A 26,702-nucleotide genomic window follows, 5' to 3' on the forward strand; every position below is an offset into this window, starting at 1 on the left:
TTAGATTTGTATAAGATGGATTGCACTTAGATTCTAGGTTATCTACTAGTGCTTCGGCTTTCTCTTCATCTTTGTGAACTGTCCCTTTCTTGGTTTGTATAGGGGGTATGAGATGCTTTTTGGTGCGGATTGCTCTTAAGAATTTCCATTCGGAATAATCTTCAGTATTGATGTTAACCAATTTGGTTTCCCATTGATGGTTTCTGTGTTTTTGAAGAGCTTCCAGGACCTGCCTGTTTAGATTGTTCAATACTGTATTATCTTCTGGGCTCTGGTATTGTGGTATCTCTTTCTGGCTCTATTTTTTGCTGTGATTAGCTCCATGATTTCTTCAGGGATATGGTTGGTTGGGTGAAAGACAGTGGATTGTCTGACTGATTCTATTGCTTTCTGAATTTGTATGGTTAAGTTATTTACTGCTGTGTCAATCTTTTCCTTTTTACTGATATTGGGCACCGGATCAATATGATCGGGAAGAACCTTGGCTAACTTGTCCCATGGTATGAATGTGTGCAGAGGAGAGAATTGATGTGATGAACCTAGACTAAGTACTATGGGACTGTGGTCAGAAGATAATTCGTTGACTGATTCCAATTTGAATTGGTATCTTAAATTTTTAAAGATGACAATGTCTAGTACATCCGTGCTACCTGAAGGGCTTGGTAGGGCCGGCCACAACAACAGAGTTGAGCATTGCAAAGTTGAAAAGTGTGTGGCCTTTGGTGTTAGTTGATGAGCTGTACCAAGCTGTGTTTTGAGTTGAGATCTCCTGCTATTATTATGGAGTCATTTGGACCAAGTATGGAGTCCAGATCTGTTGTCAGCAGAGGAATGCTCGGAGGGTTATAAGCAGCATAGATCTTGAGACTCCCAGCACTGAAGGTATATACCTCCACACTGGTCACCTCCAGGTTTACTGTTTGGGGCTTGTCTATTGTATTATGATTCAAATAACTCTTAATATATATATATATATATGGCTGTGCCTCCACCTCTTGTGCCAAGTCTGTCGTTTCTGTACATAGTGTATCCACAGATTTTTGGGTTATTAGCTGTTCTTAGGTGAGTTTCACCAATCAAGATGATATCAGCACTGAGACGAGTTGCAAATTCTTGAAGTTCCAAAACCTTGTTCATCAATCCATTTGCATTCCATGCGATTATCTTAAAGAGCTTTTGGTTTGAATTTACTACTTGTGACAGATGGCTGTTATAATGTTTTGAGTGCCTTGCAGGAATCTCTTTCTGGAAGATGGTGAGGGGCATGTCTTGCTGAATTCCTGCAGCATGGTGGCAAGTGAGGCTGTTAAAACGGATGTTATGTTGGAGCTTTCTAGCTCGAGAGATGTAGGAGGCTTAGTTCTTGCAGCCTCAGCATATGTTTTAGTCATGGTTGTTCCTTCCTGTGAGGTTGAAGGCAAGATTTCAGACTGGAGGACGATCTGTTTGGTTGCTTAAAACGTTGTTACGTGCAGGAGCAAGATTGACCTTTGATCCTTGATTTTTTGGATTGGAAAGGCATCCCTTGTAATTGGCGGGGTGAGGTCCTTTGCAGTTTGTACAGCATGCTGGAGTTGTGCGTGGCTTGGTGCATGTGATGGTCTGGTGTCCCTCGCTGCACTTCAAGCACCTGAAGGCTGCCTTACATAATTTTTGGGCATGTCCAAACCTTTGGCATCTATGACACTGACCTGCAGATGCTCTTTTCCTAAGAGGCTCAGTTAAAATCTTGAGTCCGCATACTACTGTCAGTTTATAGATCTGCTTTTGTGTGTTGCTTATTTCCACCAGTACCAAAGGCATTGGTCTTTTATCAGATCTGAGCATCCTGCTCACTTTTACTGGGGGACAGGCCCTGTCTGGAGAGATCAGTGCTCACATCTTCAGGAGTGATACCTTCAGGTTCTTTTCGCTGGGTAAAGTGAAGGTGTGATATGGGACGTTAGCATTGTCCAAAAATCTAGTCATCTGTCTGTAATCCATGACAGTAGTGGGTTGTATTTTAACTCCCTCATCTGAGTTTTTGGCCCGTGAGAATGAGATGTTTTGTTCTCTAAGGGCTGGCGAGACAGGTATCCATTTTTCCCTTTATCCCTTAATATGATTGGTGGTATCTTTTCTTTAGAACCATTGAGTGCTTCTATCCCTGTTGTTTTGGGTTCTTTGACATTGATGGAGATTTTCCTCTTCATTTTGACCATTTGGAACTCTGTGTCTGTTTCCAAGGTATGATAACTGCCGTCTTGGGATGTAGTATCTTCCATACTTGGGGAGTGTGCAAAATCTGATTGCATCAGAGTTATGGGCTCTTCACTTATGTCATCCATATTGTCCTCTGTGACTGCAGTGGGGGGGGGGGGGAATGTGTCAAAGAGCATGATTTTTCCTGGCCAATTATCACTCAGCAGCTTTCCTAGTCTGAGGAATTCCATGTATACTTCCTCGAATTTGGCCTCATTCAGAAGTTTTGCCATGACAATAATTTAGAAATGTGTTAAGACACAGATGGAGAAAGAGTAGAGATTGCTCAGGTGTCCCGAGCAGGTTAAAGATAATCCTGTGGACTTTTGAGGGTCCCACTAGCAAATCCCGTAGGCACTCTTAGATCTTTATCAGCAATAAAATGCAACTAGCTGTCCAATGATAGGGAAAAGGAGTGTCACGAAATCACTTGGCCACAGATTGAAATCCTACCTCCCTAAATAAAACCATAAATCCACCACTGGTCCTCATTGCGGGTGGGGCCTGCTGGCCATTAGACCTCTTGCATGTTTCATGCAGATGGGGAGACAGTAGGAAACAAACTGTGTATGTGCCAGTGCAATGTGCATTTTGTGAAAAACCTTGTAAACAAACTAATCAGGCTCAGTCTAAAATAATACGTCCGTTCACATCAAAATAGGTCACTCCTCGATCTAACTCCTTAATGTGAATGCCAAGGTTCTAAAAGTTCTAAAAAGAACTGGGTGATGGACTGAGTCCTTGACTCTTTATCCCGTCATCTGAATGAAGAAAATCTGTGTGGATAGGGTGTTATTGAGCTAAAAGCTCTAGTCATGGCTGGGTAACAGCAATAGCCGAGCTTCAGTTAAAGCTTCATTGGCTACAGCATTGCTATCTGCTACCCTGAAAGTCCTAAACAGGACTGGGATGTCTCCAACCATGCACCAGAGCTTATGAATTTTACCTAAACAAGGTTGAAGTAATACAGAGCTTATGAATTTTACCTAAATAAGTTGCCACACGGTGCTTTGACCTTATTAAATAATATCTCAGGATGAGAGATAGATGTAGAAAGTTTTTTAACTTGGATATATTATGTATTAAAGATACCAAGTAATTTTATATAAACTTGGTTTTAATCCTATTTCTCATCTGTTCTCATATCTCTTTCTCTAACATTACTATGTCATTATCAGTATGATACTACCTCACAAAATGAAAACTCAGTAAATCAGTTATTATTATTATTTGCTGCTGTTATAGCCTTCCTACCATCTGGATCCATTAAAGTTATCCTTCCATAATCAATATTCCTAATTTCCTCATATAATCTGATTTTGCATTTGTTACTAAGCTGGCCACTTTTCTATTCTGTGCTCTGAATTGTCTATGAAGTTGCTCTCATCATATCTCTCCTTATATTGATTCCACAATATTTTCTTTTTTTTTTTTTTCTCTGTAGTGCCTGTTTAAAAACACTACTTATCCATTTAGCTCTCATCTGATTTAACTTCCTAGCTGGATATGTAGCCTATATCCAGTATTACTTCCTGTGACCATCACATGAAACATTCCTTGTGTAGGACATTTCCACATATACCTCATCTTAATTAGAAACTTCAAATGCTTTGCCATCTCTTAGATCAATAATGAATGACCACACTCTCCAATCAGAGGAAAACTGACTTCTCTGTTGGAGAATTATCAGTTCTCTGACAATTTGTTATCATCCAGGTCCAGCACTCTTAAACTGTGGGTTCTCCATCCTGTGCTGTTTATTATTATTAACAGAGACCTCTAGGGATCAGGGACTCATTGAGGAAGTTTACATACTATCAAAGCCAGTTATTATACTTGTTCTTGAATTCATTCACACTGCTTACATACACAACATCAAATTGCAATCCAACCTAAACCCAATCAGCACCACTCTATGAGAGAAAAATCTAGATCTCATCCCCTTCTTAGCAACATTCATTCTCAGCTTCCAATGATACCCTCTTGTCCTTTCCCTACCCTCTATAAAATAAAAAATTCCATCAACTGAAATCCTGTATGACCCTTTCAGAAGTTTGTAAGTCTCAATCATATCACCTCCTCTTTCTCCTGTTTGCTAGTCTGCAGCCTACAAATTTTCAATTTGTCTTCATAATCAGTATTCCACAATCTTATCATTTTTGACACTCCTTTGCACTCTTTCCACTGTATCAGAATCTCAACAGAAACGAGATCAGACCTGCACACAATAGTTCAAGGCCTTGTAAAGAGGCAAAATTTAGGTTTTAGGTAATTATTATTTTCTGACCTCCATGGAATCGCAAGACTCATCGTGAGAGGTCAACACAAAGTCTATCATACCACTCCTTAAACTCATCCATTGTCTGCACATTCACCACCTTTTTCAGGCAATGCATTCTATGCGCTTACCATTCTTCATTTAAAAAAAAAAAAATTGATCCTTATCCTTTTACTCACCACAAAATCTCTATCCACAATCACTTGAAGATCACTTGCTTCCTCCACCTCTCCCAGTATAAACTAAACCTAGTGAGTATGAAGTAGCTCATCTTTGAATCCCAAATTTTTTAAACCTTACATTTAATTGCATTAAACTGACATCCCTATTTGTTTGTTCACCTTTCTAGCCTATTCAAATTGAAGAGCAAAAACGTCAGAACTACTAATAACCTTCCCAAGCTTCACATTGGACTGCAAACATCTCCCTTTAGTCCTATGACAGTATCATTGACACAAAGATTGAACAGCAATGGGAACCCTGTGGAACTCCACTTGTAACCTTCCTGCTCTGTGATGCTGTTCCCTCATATACAACTCTCTGATATCCACCAGAGAACCAATCATCAATCCCAACCCAATATTCAAACCCATATGTTGTAACTTAAAAATCAACTTGTCATGTGGCATCCTATGAAATGTGTTAGAAAAATCCAAAAAAATAATAGTGTATGCCTTATCCTCATTGATCTTTTTACTCTATTGTAAAAGGTTACCAGATTACTAAAACAAGAGTGCCCTTTAACAAAGTCTATGATAGTTGGCTGTGTTATAATTCCACATACATTCTTTCTGTTTTGATACTTCCACATGCCTATTTATTCTCCAAGTCAGGAAAGAACTGTTTTCAAGAAACTATGAAAGTTTCATAAAAATAAGTTGACCAGAAAGCTTACTGGAATACACCTGCCAGCATTTTACAGGAATACACCCAGCTGCTGTTTCTACATTCAGCTTTGAAATAATGCTGGATCTAATATCCACTTGATTTTTATAATTTTTGCATCACTGAACTGAAACCTCTTGGTTCTTTATTTTAGTAAATACTTTTATGCACCGACAGAGAGTTCACTTATGAAAAATACACCTGTCTGACGTTTCAAGTTCCTTAGTATTGAAAGAGAGTTTTTGCTCTTAAGGTTTCTGCCTGGTCTCTGAAGAGAACCATCCAGTTTGAAACAGTTGTTAGGCCAGTGAAACCCTATCAAAAAATGGATCAAATTAGAAAGTGAATTTATGGACGCCCGGGCAGTGTTCATATTTTCTAAAGTGGTCCGTGCTAGAGTGACTCATAAATGCCGGCAGGTGTATTCTTGTAAGCTCTCTAGTCCACTTATTTTTATGAAACTTTCATAGTTTCTATATTTAGCTTTGAAATAATGCTGGATCTAATATCCACTTGATTTTTATAATTAATAGTGGACATTTTGCTAAGAGCTGGACACCTGTTGTATGCAATATGGATATCAGCACTACCTTTATATTGGATAAAAAAAAATCCTGCCATTGCACAGCAGTGGAGTAGAGACTGATGTGTTTAACTGCTGACGTAGTGTAATAAATATTGTGGGTTTAATCCTGTCGGATCTCTTTAATTTCTCCTTATGTCTTATTATCTCTGTATATGTTTATATACAGCTTTTTTATGTACTTCTAACTTTCTTCCTTATCACTCTTTGGTATATCTTTAATATCTCCTTACATTAAACTGCCTTCCGCACTTGCCTTCTTATTCTTCGAATACCAGAAAATTTATTTATTTAAAAGCTGCGCTACTGATGTTTGTTTTCTATTAACAAGAAGTGTAAAAATGCATCCAGTAGTTTCCTATTTACCCTCAGAATATCTCTAATTTAATTAGTATCTGCAGTCATGGTCTACTATCTATTCTTTACTATCCTTTCTCTTGGGTTCCGGCTAATAGGCTCTAATATTTTTTCGGAACAGTGCATCAAATAATTAAGGATCAGGCGACACTTATCTAATATTTAAACAACAAAATTTTAATTCACATAAGACAAATTTACACTGCATTTTCAATAATAGAAAAAAAAACATCTCAATTCAAGTCTGCATAAATAAATTAGTTAAGTTCCTGCATTTTACTCACACAAATCATACCACATATTTAACTAATTTTCTTAATATAACATAAATCATTTATACTGAGCAATGGTACTTATTACTTAATTGTTAACTCTTATTCATCGAACACATAAACAATATCTTTTACACACAATTGCTTTTTCCTTTCTATGCTGGGAATATTCTATAGGCAAGTTTCACCATTTCAGCAAACAGTTACACTATGACTTATTTCAACTACAAATTCCTGACAATTAATTACTTTATAATCTACAACTGTTAAATATGCCTATTTAGATCAGCCTCTGCTTTACAGTCCACTAAAAAAGTTCTCTTAAAAGCTCAAGAAAATTGAACAAACTCACTTTATAGCTGCTACCCACTGTGCACTTGGCTTCGAACTGGACTTCTATTCCCTTTTTCTTCCATGTCAGTTTTTCTCTCCCTATTTACGCCGGTGATAGATTTACTGACGCTTCTGGGACGTTGTACTTGCCGCACTTTGGACAAAGATTATCGGCTTGTGGAATGCTTGCATGCACGTTGGACTAACGGAGCAATTTCTTCCCTCTGGTTGACAGCTCCAAGCGAAGACTCGTCAATTCGTCATCGAATATCTGCATTGCCTGGCGGATCGGCTCCTCGTCATCTTTCTTTTAGATCACTGGCATGATTTCTTCTGAAGTTGCGTTCCCGATGACGTGCATTTGATGGATAACTGCCGACGACTTCTTGACGACTGACTGATGACCTCTGGATCACTGATGAAAATTTCTGGAACCGATTGTTGCGATCTTTTCGCCAACACCTTTTATTCGGTCACTTGCGAATCCTTGCACGGAGATAATGTGACCCCCGAACATTTCGGTGAAATCCCTTGATCCTTTTCTCAGACTGACCCTTCCTTTGTTTTTCTCCAACACTCCCTAAATCCTATTCGTTCTGGCAGCGGACATTCATTTGAAGCTTTTGTCGATCCACCTAGCACTGACCTTGAGCATTTCCATGTAGAACACACACAAAATTTGACGTTTGTTTAAGTTTGTTTAAATGTAAATAATCCCATTGGGATTATTTACATTTAAACAAACATCTGTATACAAGTTACAATTCTTACTGGGCTTGACCTTGGTAAAATTTATGTAAAAATATTTAGACTTTTTGGAGCTACATAAATATTTTTACACTAGCAATATCTCTGCAGTGGTGGTGAAGATTTTGTAAAAGTTGGTATGAGCTCACATACAGAAAGGAGTTGACAGTGAATCCATACTTTGTAATGAAGATCATTTGTTTACTAAGGGATAATGTTTGGATAACCTGTTGACATTTTATGATACTGTAATACTTGAATTAGACAAGAGGAATCGATACACCATGATAATTTTAGAGTTTTAGAATTTAATTTTAGAACATTTTGTCATTGTGAAAACAAAGTGATCTTAATATTAATCCTACCATCCTACCGGCTGCACCATTATTTAAATATAGGATTTTTATCAATTTAATCCTGTATATAGAAATGATCTCTGTTCAACAATTATTTTTAATTTATTTTCTAGTGTACCTATATATTATATGCACAGGGGTTCACTCCGATTGGTGCAGTGACTTCTTTTTTGCTATTTCTTTCAGAATCCAAATAAATCACTGACCCAAGACCAAAATACAAAATGAAGGCATTTTAATAAAACACAAAATATATGTATATACACTTCAAACAATATTACATAACTAACTACAAATTTAATTGGATCCAAGGCCTTTTAAAAATAAACTTACACTTAAGACTAGACTAAACACTTTGTTTTCACAATGACAAAATGTTCATAGCCAGTTTCTTTCTCTGTCAAAGCCCTTTTCCGAAGATATATGACTTTATTCTTCATTTTCACAGGAATCTTTCTCATAACTCATGTAGCACACATTAATTCTTCCTGACTTAATTCTGTCTTCGTTTTAGTAGAAATAACAGTTAGATTCGGCGTCATTAATACAGAAGCAATTTCCTAATCAGAGTTTTCTCGAACATTCCTTTAGAACGTAAATAGCAACTTCTTTTATTCACTAATGTTTATTGACAGTCTTAACTCTTCCACTTTAAAAGAATTTACAGTTACGATTCCCTTTTCGGAATCTACTATAAATCTTCCAATTAGTGTTTCCTCAAATATTCCTTTTAAAATGATCTATAGCAATATTTCCCTTTTATTTATCAATACTTATTCCACATTAAAACTTCATAGCTCCATGATTCCCTTTTCGGAATATACTATTAATTTTCTTCCGACTGTCACATAAGAAAACTCAATTTCCTCCGAATCTAAATGTCTGCTGGCCTGTGTTCTAATTTTCTCTCCGAACACTCTTCTTGTTTATAGCCGTTCTGAACAGCGTTCTGATACCGAACGCTGTTCTTGTCAGTTGTCAATCACACATCAAACTTTTCGGCGAGCATGTGCACTCCATGAAAGTGGCAAGCGAGAAACTAGGTATAATGGCTGGCACATTGTCTCCATTAGCGACAAGAGAATGTCTCCATAAAACGCAACTTTTGATAATTAAAATTATATAATTAAAATTTGATAATTAACACTACAATAAAATTCCTGTAAGTAATACAAATATCAAATCCAGTAAGTACGTAAATTTTTTTAAATGCTTTAAATATCACTTTGACAAAACAATTTCAATAGCGGGCACGTCGCAAGTGCGACAACATTAAGAAACTAAAACTAATAAACATACTAACATAAACAATTCGTAAAAATATTCAGAATTTTAAATTATGATTATTTTTACAAGTGCCTCTGTAGCACAATTGAAAGAACAATGGAACTTTGCTCCCTTTGATTAGAAAAAGACCTGCATTTGATTCTTGTTGTGATGAGAGAAATTTTTATATGGGATTTTTCAATTGAAAGTGAGTTTTATTTTTTTTCCTGGAAACTACAGTTTTTCATCTTGCATACAGGCAAATTGGCCATTAGAACACATGCAATTTACAGACAAAAAAATACTGTTGTTGATGGTAGTAGTGTCATTGTGTGCATTTGGAGAATTGAGTAGTAGGGGAGATGGTGAGATGCATGTGTAGTCAGGTGGAGTAGAGTGCCATTCCTCAAGATTCCTTAGAGGTGTCACTTAATAATACACTGGTGAAATCATTCTAGAAGAAACCGATCAGAACTAGGGACCTAGAAATTTTGATAGATTGATAGTAAGCTGAAATTCAAAGGTTATATATCAAAGATTGCAAACACAATCTGGAAGATAATAGCAGTGTTGACTTGTATGGATAAGGACATCATTTTGGAGATTGGTTTGAGGTTATATTGTGAGTGGTCATGTAAGTTAGTGCTCGTGTAAAATTAGTGATTTTTTTTATCTGTGTCGTGTTTTTTTTTCCTTAGAAAATTAGTGTATTAATTTTCACGTTTTTAGAGTATTTAGTATTATCTTTATAACATTTTTATTGATATTGTTGCCATGGTAGCAAAGACTATGTTGTCCGGCAATTTGAATTTGCAGGATTTTATTCACTGCAGTGTGTGTGAAATGTATTCGTCAAGCAAATTAAAGAATATGTGGAAGGAAATTGAAACTGGAGAAAGAGAGAGAGAATGTATTAAGTGTTGCAAAAGTGAGAGTCTATTAGGTGGCAATAACGCCACAAATACCAACGGTAAGATGGAAAATGTTATTAATGTCAAGCGTGTGGCCCTGAAATTAGAGCAGAACGAAATGGATATTAATAAAGAAATAGTGTGCTTAAATGATATTCTTCACTGGACAAAGTGTGAAATTGAAAAATTGCATTAGCAGCAAGAATTAAGCAGGGCTGAAAAAAGAAAAAAGCAGGTGATCCGAAGGAATAATAAAGACTGACCAAACAAACAAGAAAAACAAGTTAAGGAGAAAATATCTATGGAGACTCAATGATCAGGGAAGTACTTAATGAAAGTATGACAAAATCATGTTTCCAGGGTGCAGAAATTCATGATATTAGCCATGCCATATGGATGCAGAAAAAGGTAAGTCAAAGAAAATGATCGTGTTGGTTGGTACAAATGATTTGAGAGGTGAGAAGTATTCCATGAGGGAGGATGTAAAGGAGTTGTTAGGAGACGTAAAACTGAAGAGCGATAAGGTGAAGATTGTAATAATCCTATCATGCTATAGAGTCGAACTGAAGAAGAGGTCATTGACAGCCAATGAGTCTATATGTAGATTGTGCAAAAGGAATGATGTAGAATTTGTGGATCTTTGGTCTCTGTTTAACAGAAAGATAAAATGCTGATAGACTGCATCTAAATGGTTTTGGTGTTTAGGTGTCTGGAGAGAGCTTTGTTCACCGAGAATACGGAAGTAGAAATTCAGGAAAACTTGAGCATATTTAAACTTAAGCTTCCACTTAATAGTAGAAGCAAATGAATTTATGTGAAGGCACCCATGAAGTGAATGAGTGTGAGAATGACCAAGTGAGGAATCTAGTCTCTCAAGCAAAAATATTGAATAGGATAGTCAGTTCAGAGAGTAAAGGTATGTGTGTGTGTGGGGGGGGGGGGCTAAAGGGATGCTGCAGTTTCTATATGTCAGGAACAGGAGGGAGGAGTTTTGGGCATTGGTTAGTGCAACCTTGCCAGAAGTTATAGGCATTAGTTTGATTTGGCTGACAGCAGATGATGTAGTTAAGGGGATTGAATATGAAGAGTTTAGTATTTTTCAGGGAAGATAGAAAAGTTGGTATGGGGAAGGAGTACTGCTGATGATAGCAGATGATTTGCAGCCAAAAAGAATAGGAGATAGGCAGGAGGGTGGCTGTTCATTTGAAGCAAACTGGTGTGAGGTTAAGACCAGTTAGACAAAATATGCAGTTGGTTGTTGCTATAGGAAAGGGAATTCCTCGGATAATCTGCAAGACATTCATCACCAAATTAGTACCATGAAGCAGGTCGAGTGATGATTATGGGGGACTTCAACTATGGAGATATAGATTGGAAGAAAGAAAAATCACATGACAGGAAAGAAATAGAATTTATACACCTATTAAGAGATAATTACTTAAGGCAGCATGTGATGGAGGGGACAAGGGGTATTGGATATGGTCGTAGGATCAGAAGAGCTATCCATAACCAAGGTGTTATGGATAGCTCTTCTGATTGCCTCCAATTGGTGAAAGTGGCCATGCAGTGTTAATTTGGGAGATTCTAAAACATGACGAATAGTCTATCAAGAAGAGGTATTTCGGAACTACAAGGCAGGTGATTATGATATGCTTAAGAAGAAGTTTAAATCTGTACCATGACATAAAACACTTTAGGGTAAGGATGTTTGTAGTTCATGGGATATAGTTGAAGGTCATCAAGAGGAATGTGTATTACTTAAGCATGAGTTGCAGAAAAAGAAAATGCTGTGGAGGGTATATATTATTGTTATTATTACTTGACACCTCCAGGGAGTCCCAGACTCATTGAGGAAAGGCACCTACTCTACAACTCTGTCTCCACCACTCATTCCACCAACTACAGCAAACTGCATCATCTACACCAACAGCGTCTACTGTCCACCACCACCACTAGTATTTCTCACAGACAATCACAAACAGCCATGCCCACGCTTGGATTCAAACCCACAGTCTTTTGGCTGGAGAGAAGATGTGGGATATCAGCTAAGGTTTTGTGAGAATGTGCAAGGGAATTAGTAATGTCTTTGACTAGGCTCTTTAAGTCTCAGCTCTGGTAAAGAGAAAATTTAAAGAGAAAGATGACCAACAAATTCATGAACAGTACAAGGTTCAGGCAGGAAAGGTGACCAGCATGGCAAGGAAGGCAAAATCAGATTATGAGAAGAATCTAGCTGAGCAGGCCAAAAGAAATCCCAGAGTTCTTTCGCTATGTGCAATATAGACGAGTTCTCTATTTAATTTTATTACTGCAAATGTGTCCGCGCGATTAGCCTAGTGGCTTTGCGCTTCGTAACCATATGACTGGGGAAGGAGTGTCCTAGGTTCGATTCCGGTCAACGACGTGAGGAACTGAAGGATCTTCCTCAGTCATAGCCAAGTTAGCCAGTCTTGAGCGTGGACAGCAGGGTTTTTTCCACCCGCAAGCAGGTAAACCGACTCCATGAACACACAGGGATACAGCCAGGAATACTTCGAGGCATAAGGGGATGACCATTCTATCCTTGTATTTCGGTTACGAAATCCAAGTATGCATGCTTGGAGGGTTGTGGGCCTTAAAGGCCTGTTAAAACCATTGAGATTGAGATATCAAAAGCTTATCACAATACCTATACTAAATCAACTGACAATCATAAACGAACACTCTAGTTAATGAACATATAACTCATATCCTCTGGTCAATTAAAACACATTAGCATGGGAAAATATTAGTCTACAATTTTAACTTCAAATGCTAACACAGACCCCACCACATTAATTAGGTCTCACACAAGAACTTAAGTTCTCCGATTACCAGTCCAATGGAGCTAACACGTTACAATGCATATAAGTCATTCAAAAAGTTTTCTAGGCAATTGTCCATTTTTCTTCCAACTAGAAATTGATTCACCCTTTTCCTCCTATACTGTTAGATACTTTACTGCTTCAGTGGGTTGCGTCCACGTGGAGGTCACTTCGCTCGTCACGTACAACCATTTTCTGCACTCTGCTGGGCAAACGCTCGTCTCGCTGGTCACTATCGTCAGACTGCCTGTCTCCCTGGAGGAACTTTCTGTTGTCTCATTCCGGTAGCACTTCTACCGATGGCCCGAGTCGGTGGATGCCATCATCTCGCATACAGCTCACCTGATACTTGCCAGTCAGCAACGGGGAGAAACTTGCTGTCCGATGACATAGAATTCCCTTTCGCTGGTCAGCATCGTGGATCCGAATGAAAACAGGAACAGGGAAAAAAAACGGGGGTCGAAACCTGCGCGAACTCACATTTATTATCTCTTGTTGCGCCCTCTTTTCGCTGTAGAAGTTTTCTCATGCTGCCTTCCTATTGGTCTTTGAGTTGTTTAGTCACAACTCTTCTCCTCAAGAGCACTCTTTTCGGGGAATGGCAGTTCAATTCGCTTTCCACGAATGCCTTCGCTTCAGGTGTTATGCTTATCATGGGTAACTTGCATGCAATCTTTGGACTTTTGTTTGCATTGATATACATTTTGCATAGAGTATTTTTTTCTTACTAGTGTTTTCAAACAACAATATTTCTATCTAGACAGACAAATTCCTCCTTTGTTGTACTTCATTTTAAGGAAATTCAATTATATTCTCTATTAACAATTTGTTTCTTTACTAACAGTACAAGTATTTGTTATTATTGTATTCTTGTTTAAATCTTGAATGAATGATCCTTTTGATGAAAAGGTCCTTATTCAAGATCTAACACAGGGGAGTGAGAAGCAGGTTCTTTGCATGGAGAGTGATTGATGAGTTTCCTGCTTTGCCTGAAAGTATGGTGAGTTTGGAAACTGTGAATGGGTTCAAGGCACAGTTCGATGATCTTTTGGAATGAGAGAATATAGACCTCCTGCTATAAGTCCTTTGACTCCATGGAGGTCAGATAATAATAATAACATGGTACTGTCATTATGTTAACTAAAAACAAAACTGACTTCTTGGCATCATTCTTCTTAGGGGTCACATTGCCAAAACTGTAAGAACATCCCAATGGATTATGGCTCCTTAAGGATATCATCTCCAACCATGGCAAGAATGGTATCATGTATCCTGTGGTTTACCAGAAAGACATCAGACTAATCTTGAATTGCCTTGATATCAAATATCAACATCCATCTGTTCACTGGGCATCCACAGATGCCATATGGTCCCTCCTATGCTCGGTGATGTGCCACACCAGGCCTCGCCATGTAGTCCTCTTGTATGCTTTTCTGGAAGCTTCAACTCTCTGAAGATCAGTCACTCTATGAGCACCATCCATCCATCTCATTGATGGTCTACCCCTTCCTCTTTTTCCAGGAACTTTATATTCTATTACTGTTCTGAGAAGTCCTCCTTCCATCCTTTCAATGTGTCCAAAATATTTAACTTTCTTCTGTCAATATCCTTAAGGAGCCTTAAAGTTCTACTAATCATTTCTAACACCCATTCATTTGTACGCCTTACAGTATATGATATCCCCCATAAGCCTTCTGTAACATCACATCTCAAAAGCAGTTATCCTTTTCTTATCTGACTTCTTTAGGTTCCATGTTCAACTTATGGATGTGAAATCCATAAGTTGCTGTTGGAAAAACAACTGCATTCAAAATCCTCAACTTTGTTCCCATGGAGATAGATCCATCCTTCAGATTTTAGACAAGTCTGTGACTGTTGTTTTAGCCATTCCTAACCTTCTTCTGACATCTTCTGAACAGCAATTCTTCACATTAATAATGGATCCCAGGAACTCAAATTTGATGACTTCCTCAATTCTTCCAATTCTTCTTCTGCTGACTTCCTCAGCAGAAGCTTAACAACTACTGATGAAACACAAACTGGTCTATAATTTGACACTTCTAGTCTGCTACCACACTTATGCAATGACACTATCTTACCTTCCTTCCATTCCTAGGATACCTTTCCCTTGGCCAGACTTTCAATGAAAAGTGTCAACAGAGCTGTTAGTTCTTTAGCACATTCTCTTAAAACCCGTGGCAAAATTCCATCCAGTCCCATTGACATCCAGATTAGTCAGTATTTGGAACACACTCTCCTCTTGCACTTCTAAACCCCGAACCTGTCCTATCCCTCTAGTATTAAAACCTTCTCCAGGATGAAATACCCGAATAAAGTGTTCATTGAGCAACTCCACTATATCCATTGCATGAGTCACTCTGTTCCCATTTTTATCCAACAATATCATTTTTCCACAAACATTTCTCCCCCTACATTCAGTTATCCTTCCTTACTATATTTATGGTATAGTAAGGAAGGAAGTATGGTTCTTAGGGGATGTTCAAATACATGTGCACAAATACCAGAAGTATCAGAAATATAGAAGAATTTTTGGCACTGGTCAGCTCGAATTGGCCAAAAATTATATGCATCTTCTGCTGTCCACCCTGCTCCTTATATCTCTTCCTTAACCTCTTTTTAACCTGCAGTTTCTGTTTGATATCGTTTGTCATCCACTTTACACCAAATTGTGTCCTCTTGTTCTTTTTTACTCATATATATAGCTTACTATTGCTGCTAAGAAATATTCCTTCACAATTTCCCAAGCACTAATGATATCTCACCCTTCCAGTTCCTCTCTTCATGGACCTGTCCCAGGTTGATTATTATAATAACTTCCCTTCTAATTCCACATACGTTCCTTTCTCTTTGAAACTTTTGCATGTCTACTCATCTTCCAAGTGAAAACCACATGGTCACTCTCTCCAACTAGGAACAGAGATGCCATCTCAGTTATAATCCGCTCTTCTGATTTTGTGACCAAATTCAAAACTCTTGACCCTTGCGTTCCTTCTACTACATGTTGCCAAAGACATTTGTCTCAAGAATTCTAGAAATTCCATTCTTCATGGGAAAATGTTTCAAAAGTTGGAGCAAATGGAAATGGATATGAAGTGAGCAGAATGGTTGGGGGAGGAGGGGGAACTGACAGATAGACAGACATGCCAGAGTGCAGTATATGGTGAAGTGAAATCTAGGAGAATGAGGGTGACTAGTCAAATACCTCAGGGCAGTGCATGCTATGGGCACTGCTGTTTAATTTATATATATATATATATATATATATATATTAATGACATAGGAAAATATTTAAGGTGGGGGGAGGCGATATTCAGTTATTTGCTGATAATGCAAAACTGGGAAGGGCAGTAGTTTTTAAAATTGATGTTGATATCCTGCACAATGATGTAAATAAGATATTATGAGTGAAGGATTGTGATTGTCAAATTAATGTTGTAAATGTAAAGTTATGCACTTTGGGTTGAAAAGAACATGCTGTATAGTACATTTATGGTACTGACTTGCAGAAAATTAATGAAGCTGGTGACTTGGGGATAATGGTGGATGGACAGAGAGTTGAAGTTCAGAAGGGGAATATTGCAGAAGTTGGCAAATCAGCTCAAAGGATTACTTTGATGTTGAAAACACACTAACACATACATTGCTTGGAAAGAAGTCAATGGACAAGCTGCATTGTGCCATTAATGAGTCATGTGTTTGTAGCTGTTACAAATTGCAGGAATATGATGCTCCTTAGTCATTGCAGCTGTATCCGGGTGAAATCGCTGTGAGAAGGGAACCGACAGAGTTTGAAAGAGGTATTGTGATAGGATACCATGTTACAGGCCTATCTGTTCCACAAATTGTTGACAAACTGGGTCATCCCAGGTTAACAATCAGTAATACCATACTGATATGGAAGTGCAGGGAGTGAACTGCAAGTGCTATCCACAGTGGATGACCTACCACACTCACTGAACGTGACTAGGATGCTATGAAGGATAATATGTAAAAACTGCCATTCATTGGCTGAACATTGAATGCAGAGTTCTGGCCATCGAGTGGAATGTGAATCTCCACAAATACTTTAGAAATGAAGCTTAGAGCATGGTTTTCCATGGTAGGACCACATTATGCAAGCTCCAGATTACCCAAACCGACATGCATCATCATTTTGAGTGGTGCAAAGAGCAAGTACATTGTGGCTTGGAAGGCTATATCATGGAAAGGCAAGTCACAGTACACCCTCCACCAAGCAGATGGATGGGTGTTGGTGTGGCAGATGCCTGGTGAACCTCTTTTACCAGAGTGTGTAACTCCAACTATGAAATTTGGAGGTGATGGTATGGTCCTGTTTTTTCTGGTTTGGCGTTATACCTGTTTGTGGTGCCACAAACATTGAACTCCGAGAAGTATCTGAACATTCTGGACAATGCGATGCATCCTGCTTTGTGGTGTTTTTATGGAACTGACCATTGTCTCTTTGCAAGCCAATCATGTGTCATAAGGCTGCTGCTGTAATTGTATGGTTTGTGAACATGAACGTCACCACACTTGACTGGCCTCCACAGAGCCCTGATCTCAATTCTATAACATCTGTGGGATGAACTGGAGTGTCAGGTAAAGTCATCCATCCTGCAACAGTCCAGAATCTCATTAAATTCCTACAGGAAGAATAGTCCAAAATTTCCACTGATTGCTATTGTACGCTTGTGGAAAGTATGCTCTGTAGGATTGCTGCAGTCATTGCAGCGAAAGGAGGACCAAGGTGAGTGCCATGGCTGTTTGTTCCTCATGCTATGGTGTCTGTTGACTTCTTCCCAAGCAGTGCATATCATTTGTGTTTCATTAAGCACAAACTATTCTCATTTACAAAGGCTTGATATATTATACTGTCCTTCGGTTATTAACTTTGCCATTCCATATCCTTGGATTGTAATTAAAGATTCATATAAAAACTTTTCAGAGATTAGAGAACTTAATTTAGTATTTCATTAGATGTTTTTGACTTTCCTTCCTTGCTAGCCTGCTCTTTGTTTGCTAGTATTCCCGTTACCCAGTGACAGCTATCCTAAAAACACAACTAACGTGCATTCTGATTACCAAGATTCAAAGCAAAACTCAAAAGCATTTCTATGTCTTTTTGTTGCTTGGAGGTTGTGAATGTGTGGAATGCATTGCCAGAGGTGGTTGTGAGTGCTTCATCTGTGATGAATTTAAGAACAAATACAATGAATAATGGTTAGTGTGTCAATGTAGGTTTTCCCATGATAAATCTTCTGACTCCATGGAGACACCGTTATAATAATAATTAAGCTACCGCTTTTCCACATAGTGGTTCTGGTAATACTTAAGTATACAATTACATTAATAAATGTGAATACATACATTTTTAAATGTAACTTTATCATATAACAAAAATATAATCCTCATTAATGAATATTTTTCATTCTGTATATGCAAAACTGTAAAAAAACAAACATAACAAGTGAAACGATTGTGAGATTTTAGCACAATAATTTCTTCTGTCACTTTTGTCCACATTGATTTTCCATAGACTATGCTACCTCTTATGTATGGGATTACTAAAAAATCTGCTTCTTTAGTAGTGTGCTTAGCAAAATTAATTCTGAACATTTGTTTGGAAAAATGAGTCACTTTCTCAAACTTTTCATGATCAGTAAATAAGTAGTAAAAAGTCTGGATTCATATCTTATGAGTGATGAAAAAAATTAACTTTTATATTTGTGATAATTAAAGTATTATAAATATACACATTCCTCTTTAAGATAGCTTCTCTGTATACAGCTTGTTATATCTGTCATATTTGCAATTAAAATGCATCTCTTTGAATACTTCCTCTTGAGTTGAAGGCAGAATGTTCTCTTTTGATATTTAGTATTATACTTTCCAGTTCTGTTTATTTGTGTTATATTAATTTATTTTAATTATAAACTGGATTTTATAGCTATAACAAAGAAACCATATCGCTGTATACTGGTGAGGCTGTTCTGTTGCAGAAGAAACAAGGATAGAGAAAATCCAAGGACAGAGATGGCCAGCAGATTATTTGAAATATTTTGGATAATCAGTTTTGAAACCATTTTAAAGCACTCTGTCCAGCTTTTTGGAGAGGAAATTGAGCAAATATGTAATTAAGAGTAAACAAGAACAGATGTTGAAAGTTTTCCACTTGGTTATGTACTTGATTTCATCCTTTATCCAAGTGTAAGCAAACAAAGTTTGTGCATGAAGTGATTTCATGACTGGGCTACTTGTATATGAAAATATGACTTCTGCATTACTTCAACCTTGGTATCACTTCTGGGTCTATCTTCCACTGATGAGACCTCAATTAAAGTTGAAACCAGTCTGGGTACTGGCCCTTCCCATAATCATGTCCATAAGGATATATGCACTGCATTATGTGATACTAAAGCAATTGATGTGAAGTCATCAACCTCTATATACAAGTAGCCGAGTTGTGAAGTAACTTCACGTGCAAACTTCGTTTGTTTACACTTGGATAAAGGATGAAACCAGGCATAGATTTTTTTGTATCTTAAATTTATGTAAACAAGAACAGTTTCAGAGTTGGACTATTGTCACAACTGTACTGAGTGTGGTACTTACGAAACTTATATGCACTGACTCTGATGCTTCCTGATTTTTTAAATTAGTCATGAGGGTGCAAGAATAACAGCGTTAGTTGATTACTGCAATCATAACAATAATGCTGAGTAAAGATAAGGAAGCAGCTATCTGATTGCTGGTGATTTAGAATAGAATATTTGGTATGAGCAGGGCCAGTTTTATCATTAGGCGAACCTAGGCAATCGCCTAGGAGCGCTAAGACTTCGGGGTGCCAGATTTTGCTATATAGTTCGGGGGAAAATTACAACCTTCAAAAAAAATTAGTAAAACCTTGATTAATAATAAAAAACTGAAATAAGTCAAGCCGTCCTGGTGCTCGCTGATGATCCTACATTATTTTTGCATTTCTCTATTTCTTCCACTCCCCTGCTCTTTGTTTACTTAACCTCAAGTGCAGAGATTTTTTTCCTCCTTCTGGCATCTGTCCCAAGATGAGCAGGGAAGTTCCGGGGTATCCCTCAAACTAACAATCAGTGGTCGTGACTAACCGACTGTTCTCACTTCTTATCTTCATTCCCTATAGACTTAATTCTGTTGATTTTTAGATTAAGCCCTGTTTTTGCAAGCTCTCTGAGGTCTGAGAAGTTGGGGATTACGTCATTCATTTTCTCACAGAATCGTCTTGTTAATTCAGTTCAGTTTATTCTAATCACTATAAGAATGCTGTGGGAATTTTCATAGAATTGCAGTGACAGGGATTCTGATTGGTAGTATTCATGAAATAAGACCTGATTGGTCTTTATCTTCGCTCCCTTTACTTTTCATCATCCCCACTCCGGCATTCTTCTACTGATTTCAGATTAGTTTGGTCAAGCTTTTTTGTAGGTGACAGTTGAGTCCGATGGCTAATAGTTTGGTACTGGTGTATCTAACATCCTTACAGCAACTGAAGAATTTGTGACCAAAATAGCCAGTGTTCTCTATAGAGCAGTATTTCTGTAAGTAATACCTGTCTATTCATTTTGTATCATTTAAACATTACTAAAATCAGTAAAATTTTTGAGATTAAAGCTCAATGAAGATGATATTTACGAGAGTGGCATACAGTGCGCTCGCCTCTGGTGGTAATTTTGAATGATTTTCAAGCATTTTTTCAATAATAAAATGAGGTACGATGAAATGAATGAATGCTGAAAAGATTAATGACGAAATATGAAAAAGATATTGATATTAAATCTCTAGTCCAAAATCTCTAATGTACAAGTTAATTGATGGACTGCAATCCACATTTCATAGTGTAGAAACCATTTAAAAGCTCTTATTGACACTGCCTGTTTGTAATGCTAGTGGTGAATGCTCATTTTCTGTACTTCAAGTTAAAGTACAGAATTCATTAAATCAGATGCATTTGAGCAATTTGTCAATTATGTTCATAGAAAATGATATTGTTGAATTATTAGATTATGAATGTATGATGGATAAGTTTGGGACGAACCATGAAAAGTAGTGAAAATGTTGTGGCCTCACAAGAAGACGAATAAATTAAGTGATTGGGCACGGAAATGGGGATGTGAGTTCAATGTTGCAAAATGTAAGATTTTAAAATTTGGAAAACAAAGATGGGATGCAGAATTTATGCTTGGTGAGGATATATTGTTGGAGGTGGAAGAAATAAGAGATCTGGGGGTGATAGTGGATAAGGATCTAAAATTTAGGGGATACATCGCCAAAATTGTGAAGACAACACAAAGGCTTCTGGGAATGATGTGGAGGACACTGACGTGTAGAAGTAGGGAGATTCTTGTTCCGTTGTATAAGGCTTTGATTAGGCCACACATGGACTATTGTGCCCAGATTTGGTCGCCTGGTTTTCAGAAGGATGAAGAGATGTTGGAAAGGGTCCAAAGGCGACTGACTAAGGTTGTTTCTGACCTCTGGAATGTCGAGTATGAGGAAAGATTGAGAATATGTAATTTGCAGAGTCTGGTGGACAGGAGGAAGAGGGAAGATATGATAGAGACCTACAAGTTGGTAAGGTGTTGTTATAGGATCAATGCTTAAGTTCTACAGAAAATAGTGGGAGATCGGTGGAGAACCAGAGGTCATTCCTGGAAACTGTATAAAGAGGGTGTGAGTAGGGGAGTGAGAGGCAGGTTTTTTTCGTGCTGAATTGTAAATGATTGGAATGCCTTGCCTGAGAGTGTGGTGTCTGGGGGAGTTTGAATGTGTTCAAGGCACGGTATGATGAGATGTGTGTGTGTGATAAAAGGACCTCCCAGATGAGTCTTTGACTCCATGAGGTCTTGGGGTAATAATAATAAAAGAATTTCTTAATGAAAATCCGAAATGAGGATGAATTTGAAAAGATGTTAACAGATGCGGAAAAAATCGCTGAGGTCTTAGGTGTAACACCTAATTTTGAACAAGAAACAGTTAGACTAAAAAAAAAAGAAACAATTTGTGTATGAAGCAGAGGATGAATTCATAACAGATTTTAAGCAAAAATGTAAGGTAGATTTTTATTTTTCAATTATTGATACTGCAATTGCATATGTTGATGAACAGTTCAAGCACATGTCTACAATTAATGAAAAGTTTGGTTTTCTTTTAAATATACAGTAAAACCCCAAAGTTACGTGGTAGGTGGGACCAACAAAAAGCACGTAAGTCGAATTCGCATAACTCGGGGTATAATTTTGCATATAATTTATATATACAAACATACAAAATATTAGTTAATTGGGACCAAAGGTTTACAAAAAACACCTATGTTTTTTAAGAAATATAATCATAATTGTAGTTTGTTGTACATAAAAAAAAAAAGAAAGTTATTTCGATGTCGATGGTTTCAAAAAATCTAATAGATTCGTCTGACGGCATAATGTCTTTTTCTTGTCACACAAAATTTCTTCATACTGGATCTGAGGTTCGGTCTCTTCAGTAGCGCTTTGCTCACGCATCTCTATGAGCTCGTCGATTGTAAGCTCCTTGTTATGTGAGTCTAATAGCTCGCTGAAATCTTCACTGTCAACCTTCTAAATCTAATTACCTGGCAAGGTTGACATTTCTTCTATTGCCTCAGCAACTTGATCAGTTTTTGGCAACATTTCCGTTTCAAATTAAAAAAAGGATGGACAAATTTTTTTCCAGGCTGCATTCAAGATTTTATGGGAAGTTTTACCCCAAGAATCTCCGATAAACCTTACAGCATCTAAAACATTAAACTGTTTCCAAAACCCTTTAATAGATAATTGCTCATTTTGCCTCTTAGCTTCATTCAGACTTGCAAACGAACGACGTATGTAGTACGCTTTGAATGTTTTGATAACTCCTTGTTTCATCGGTTGGAGTAAGCTGGTTGTATTTGGAAGCAAGAAAACAACATTTACACGTGGATCAAAATCAATTAAAGTTGCAGGAGGGTGACCAGGTGTATTATCAATAATGTGCATTACTTTAAACGGAATTTTTTTAAACTGGCAATAGCGTTCAACTTCAGGTATGAAGTGGTGACCAAACCAGTCTTCAAAAATAGAAGCTGTCACCCAAGCTTTAGAATTTGACTTCCAAATCACTGGCAAGCCAGCTTTAGATTTTTTTTTAGAGCTCTTGGATTTTCGGAGTGATAAATTAAGAGAGGTTTTAACTTGCAATCACCAGCTGCATTTCCACCAAGCATTACTACTATCGGTCTTTGGAAGCCTTAAAGCCAGGAAACGTTTTTTCTGTACGTGCGATGAAAGTTCTCTCAGGCATCTTTTTCCAGAACAAACCGGTCTCGTCTACATTAAATATGGTTTGACAGCTATAGTTACCTTCCTCAATGATAGCCTTGAGTATCTCGGGAAAAGAAGATGTAGCCTCTTTAGTAGTGCCTGCCGCCTCTCCACTCTCCGCGATGCTGTGCCAGTTAGAGCAATTTTTAAATTGGTTGAACCAACCATTACTGGCGACAAAATTTTCTTCTTTGGCCGCTTCTACTTTTATCCTCTCAAAAATCAGCTTGGCTTGGCTACATATTGTCGTTTGATCAACTGGACAATTTTTTACTCTCACTTGATTATCACACCATAATTTAAGCATCGTTTCTATCTCACCAATAATCCCATGACGTTTACGAATTATGCTTGAATTCAGTGATTGGGCATTTTCACAGCAGCGAGAATTCTTTCTTTATCTTTTATGATTGTTCTTAATGTGGATTCCTGTAGATCAACTTCTTTGCTAGCTCACAAATTTTCATTCCTCTTTCAAAATTCTTAATAATGTTGAGTTTTGTTTCCAAAGTCAATGTTTTTCTTTTCTTGCTAGCTATAGAAGAATCGGACTTGCTTCTTTTGGACGACAGTATTATTTTTTATGTGATAAAATTTTTATCAAGAACATAACATTAAACAATCGTGTATGAATGGAGACTGTGCGAAACACGTCAGTGCTTATTCACAGCATGTGCAACACTGGCGAATGCGGCCAGTGCCGGAAAGATATGACTAGTGGTGAGGCATGAAGTGGGACCGGAATACGTACATATAAGAAACCGTGTAACTCCGGATTCACGTAAGTCGGGGTATTACTGTATATGAATTTCAAAAAATTACTTCAGCAGCACTGCTTGAAAAATGTTTGATATTGGAAAATTATTTAACACATGATAATTCTAGAGATATTGACGGAACAGATTTATGTAGTGAATTGCAAATAATAGCAAGGCGAATTCCAGAAAATACTTCCTCATTAGATGTCCTGTCATACATATGAAAAATAATTTAGAAAATAGTGTTCCATATATGTTTATTGCTCTGAGAATTTTTTCGACATTGCCAGTATCGGTAGCAAGTTCAGAAAGGAGATTCTCAAAATTAAAACTTGCAAAAACTTACACTCACTCTATGATGGCTCAGGAACAACTCACTGGTCTAGCAATAATGTCTATAGAGCATGAAATTGCTTCTACAATCAATATAGATGAATTAATTCAAAACTTTGCCAAAGCAAAAGCCTGAAAGATTAATTTTTCATAATTTTTGTATTTAAGATGTAATAATTTTCTTGCTATACAGATATTAGGAGTAATCATATACATATACAAATGTATTGGTTTTGATTAATAAATTTTTTTAATGTTCATAATGATATTATTTTTATAAATATCCACATGTGTAGGTACGTGTGCTTATGTGAGTATGAAAATATATGTAGAGAGACAATGTATAAGGGTGCTTAAATTTTCTTTGCCTAGGGGCATCAGATACTCTCGGACCAGCGCTGGGTATGAGAATGCAGTTAGAGAATATAAATGCAATGTTTATTTTCTTTCTGAATAGATGTAGAGGAGATTTTTTTTATCAGTGAGCAGAGAATGTAGCAGGATCATCATTGAAGTTAAGTAAAAACATGATAAACAAGGGAGTAAAGCTTCATTGAAAGACCTTAGGAAATATAGAATCTTTCTGTGGGCCGTGAATTCATTGAACTGAGTAAATCATGACATTCAGGTTACTGAAAATAGAAGTTCACTGCTAATAATAATACCAGTATATGAAGTATTATAATAATAATATTCAGTATAATAATAATAATAACAGTACTAGATTACCAATTAAATTTTGAGTTAATGGTATTTAATTGGGTTAGAAAATAACCAGAAAAGACTGGCTATTTCTGATCTTAAAAATTTTTAAATAATGCTTTTTTATTGATATTTATAACTTCATTTTGCTATACTGAATAATTTCCTTTGTAACTTTTTTCCCCCCTCACTAGGTTTCGTTGATGATGTTAAATAGGAAAATCATTACCTTTGGAGTCTTGTATTTTGTTCAAGGTATTCCTTATGGCTTTCAAGATAAGTTTATACCAGTGTTTCTAAGGTTTCATGGTCTATCTTATACAGAGCTCTCTTTGATGAAGCTGCTGCTGCTTCCATGGCTTTTTAAAGCCATCTTTGCACCTGTTGTAGATTGTATATGGACCAAAGAAGATTGGCTTTTACTGAGTTTAGCTGCTTTATCTGTTGTTTCAAGCTTGGCATGTTTTTTAAACCCTGAAGATATTACATATCTTTCGATAATCTTGTTTCTGCTAAATTTTTTCTCAGCAACTCAGGATGTGGCTGTAGATAGTTTAGCTATAAACTTACTGGCCAAAAATGAAATAAGTGATGGAAATGCGAGTCAAGTAATTGGATACAAATTAGGATCAATATTTGGAGGTGGAGTACTATTTTGGATTGAAATATATTTTGGATGGGTAGGCTTGTGTGTTTCATTAACATTATTATATATTTTAACATTAATAGCCTTCAGATACTTACATCAGGACAGGAAAAGAATAGATACTGGAAATGATAATGAGGCTCTTTCCAAGGTTCCATGTTCAAAGACAATCCGAAGTTCAAAATATTCACATAAAGATGTACAAAATATTAGCTGGAAAAAGATATTATCATGTATCACTTCTACTCCAGGCACTTGGTCACTTGCAGTTTTCTTACTTTTGTATAAACTTGGTGAGTAACTATATATCTGCATGTGTTATTTAATTTGTTTAAGCATAGTACTGTAAACAAATTATCTTCAGTTGCATAAAACTTAATATAGTACATCTTGACAGAATTGGTTTAAGATCTGATACTCACCAGTGATCTGTTTCAAAGAGCCCTAAAGAGGTGATCATTAGGAGAGTTTTCACTTTTAATATTTTGAATCTGTGTAGTGTGAAGTTGAAATAAACATATTTAAGTTAAGGGATATTATATCCCACATTGTTTCTTAGCCAAATAAGAAACTCAAAGAGTTTCATACCGAATATAGAAACTATATAAAGTTCGGCGATTCCAAGTGTAAGCAAATACCTGGATAGAACAGCAACTGACCCTTGAAGGTAGTGCAAGCTGAGGCAACTCATAGAAAGGGTGGAGCAAGCTCCGATCACTATTCTTGATATTTACCCATAATGTGAACTTAACTCCTAGGAGCTGTATTATTGTTCAAACATTATGAGAGAAGGTCTCTACCCAGACCAGTTTATGGGTAAA

At 37.0% G+C, this 26,702-nt stretch overlaps 1 protein-coding gene across 5 annotated transcripts in view; it reads left to right on the forward strand.

Moving 5' to 3' along the window:
* LOC150094460 (solute carrier family 33 member 2-like) overlaps nt 1-26,702 on the forward strand; it is a 122,158-nt gene that overhangs the window by 24,919 nt on the left and 70,537 nt on the right. For 4 of the 5 annotated variants that reach the window (XM_090411942.1, XM_090411939.1, XM_090411944.1 and 1 more), the window contains exon 2: nt 25,430-26,174. In XM_090411942.1, coding sequence (XP_090268068.1) covers nt 25,439-26,174 — 736 coding nt within the window. In that variant the 5' untranslated portion in view covers nt 25,430-25,438. Of the gene's footprint in view, nt 1-20,437; nt 20,665-25,429; nt 26,175-26,702 lie in introns of those variants that run through there. The other variant, XM_090411943.1, reaches the window with a different exon arrangement.

Source organism: Typopeltis vanoorti, chromosome 22 (genome assembly GCF_054136105.1).
Source record: "Typopeltis vanoorti isolate ZY-2024b chromosome 22, IOZ_Tvanoo_1.0, whole genome shotgun sequence".
Lineage (NCBI taxonomy): Eukaryota > Metazoa > Arthropoda > Arachnida > Uropygi > Thelyphonidae > Typopeltis > Typopeltis vanoorti.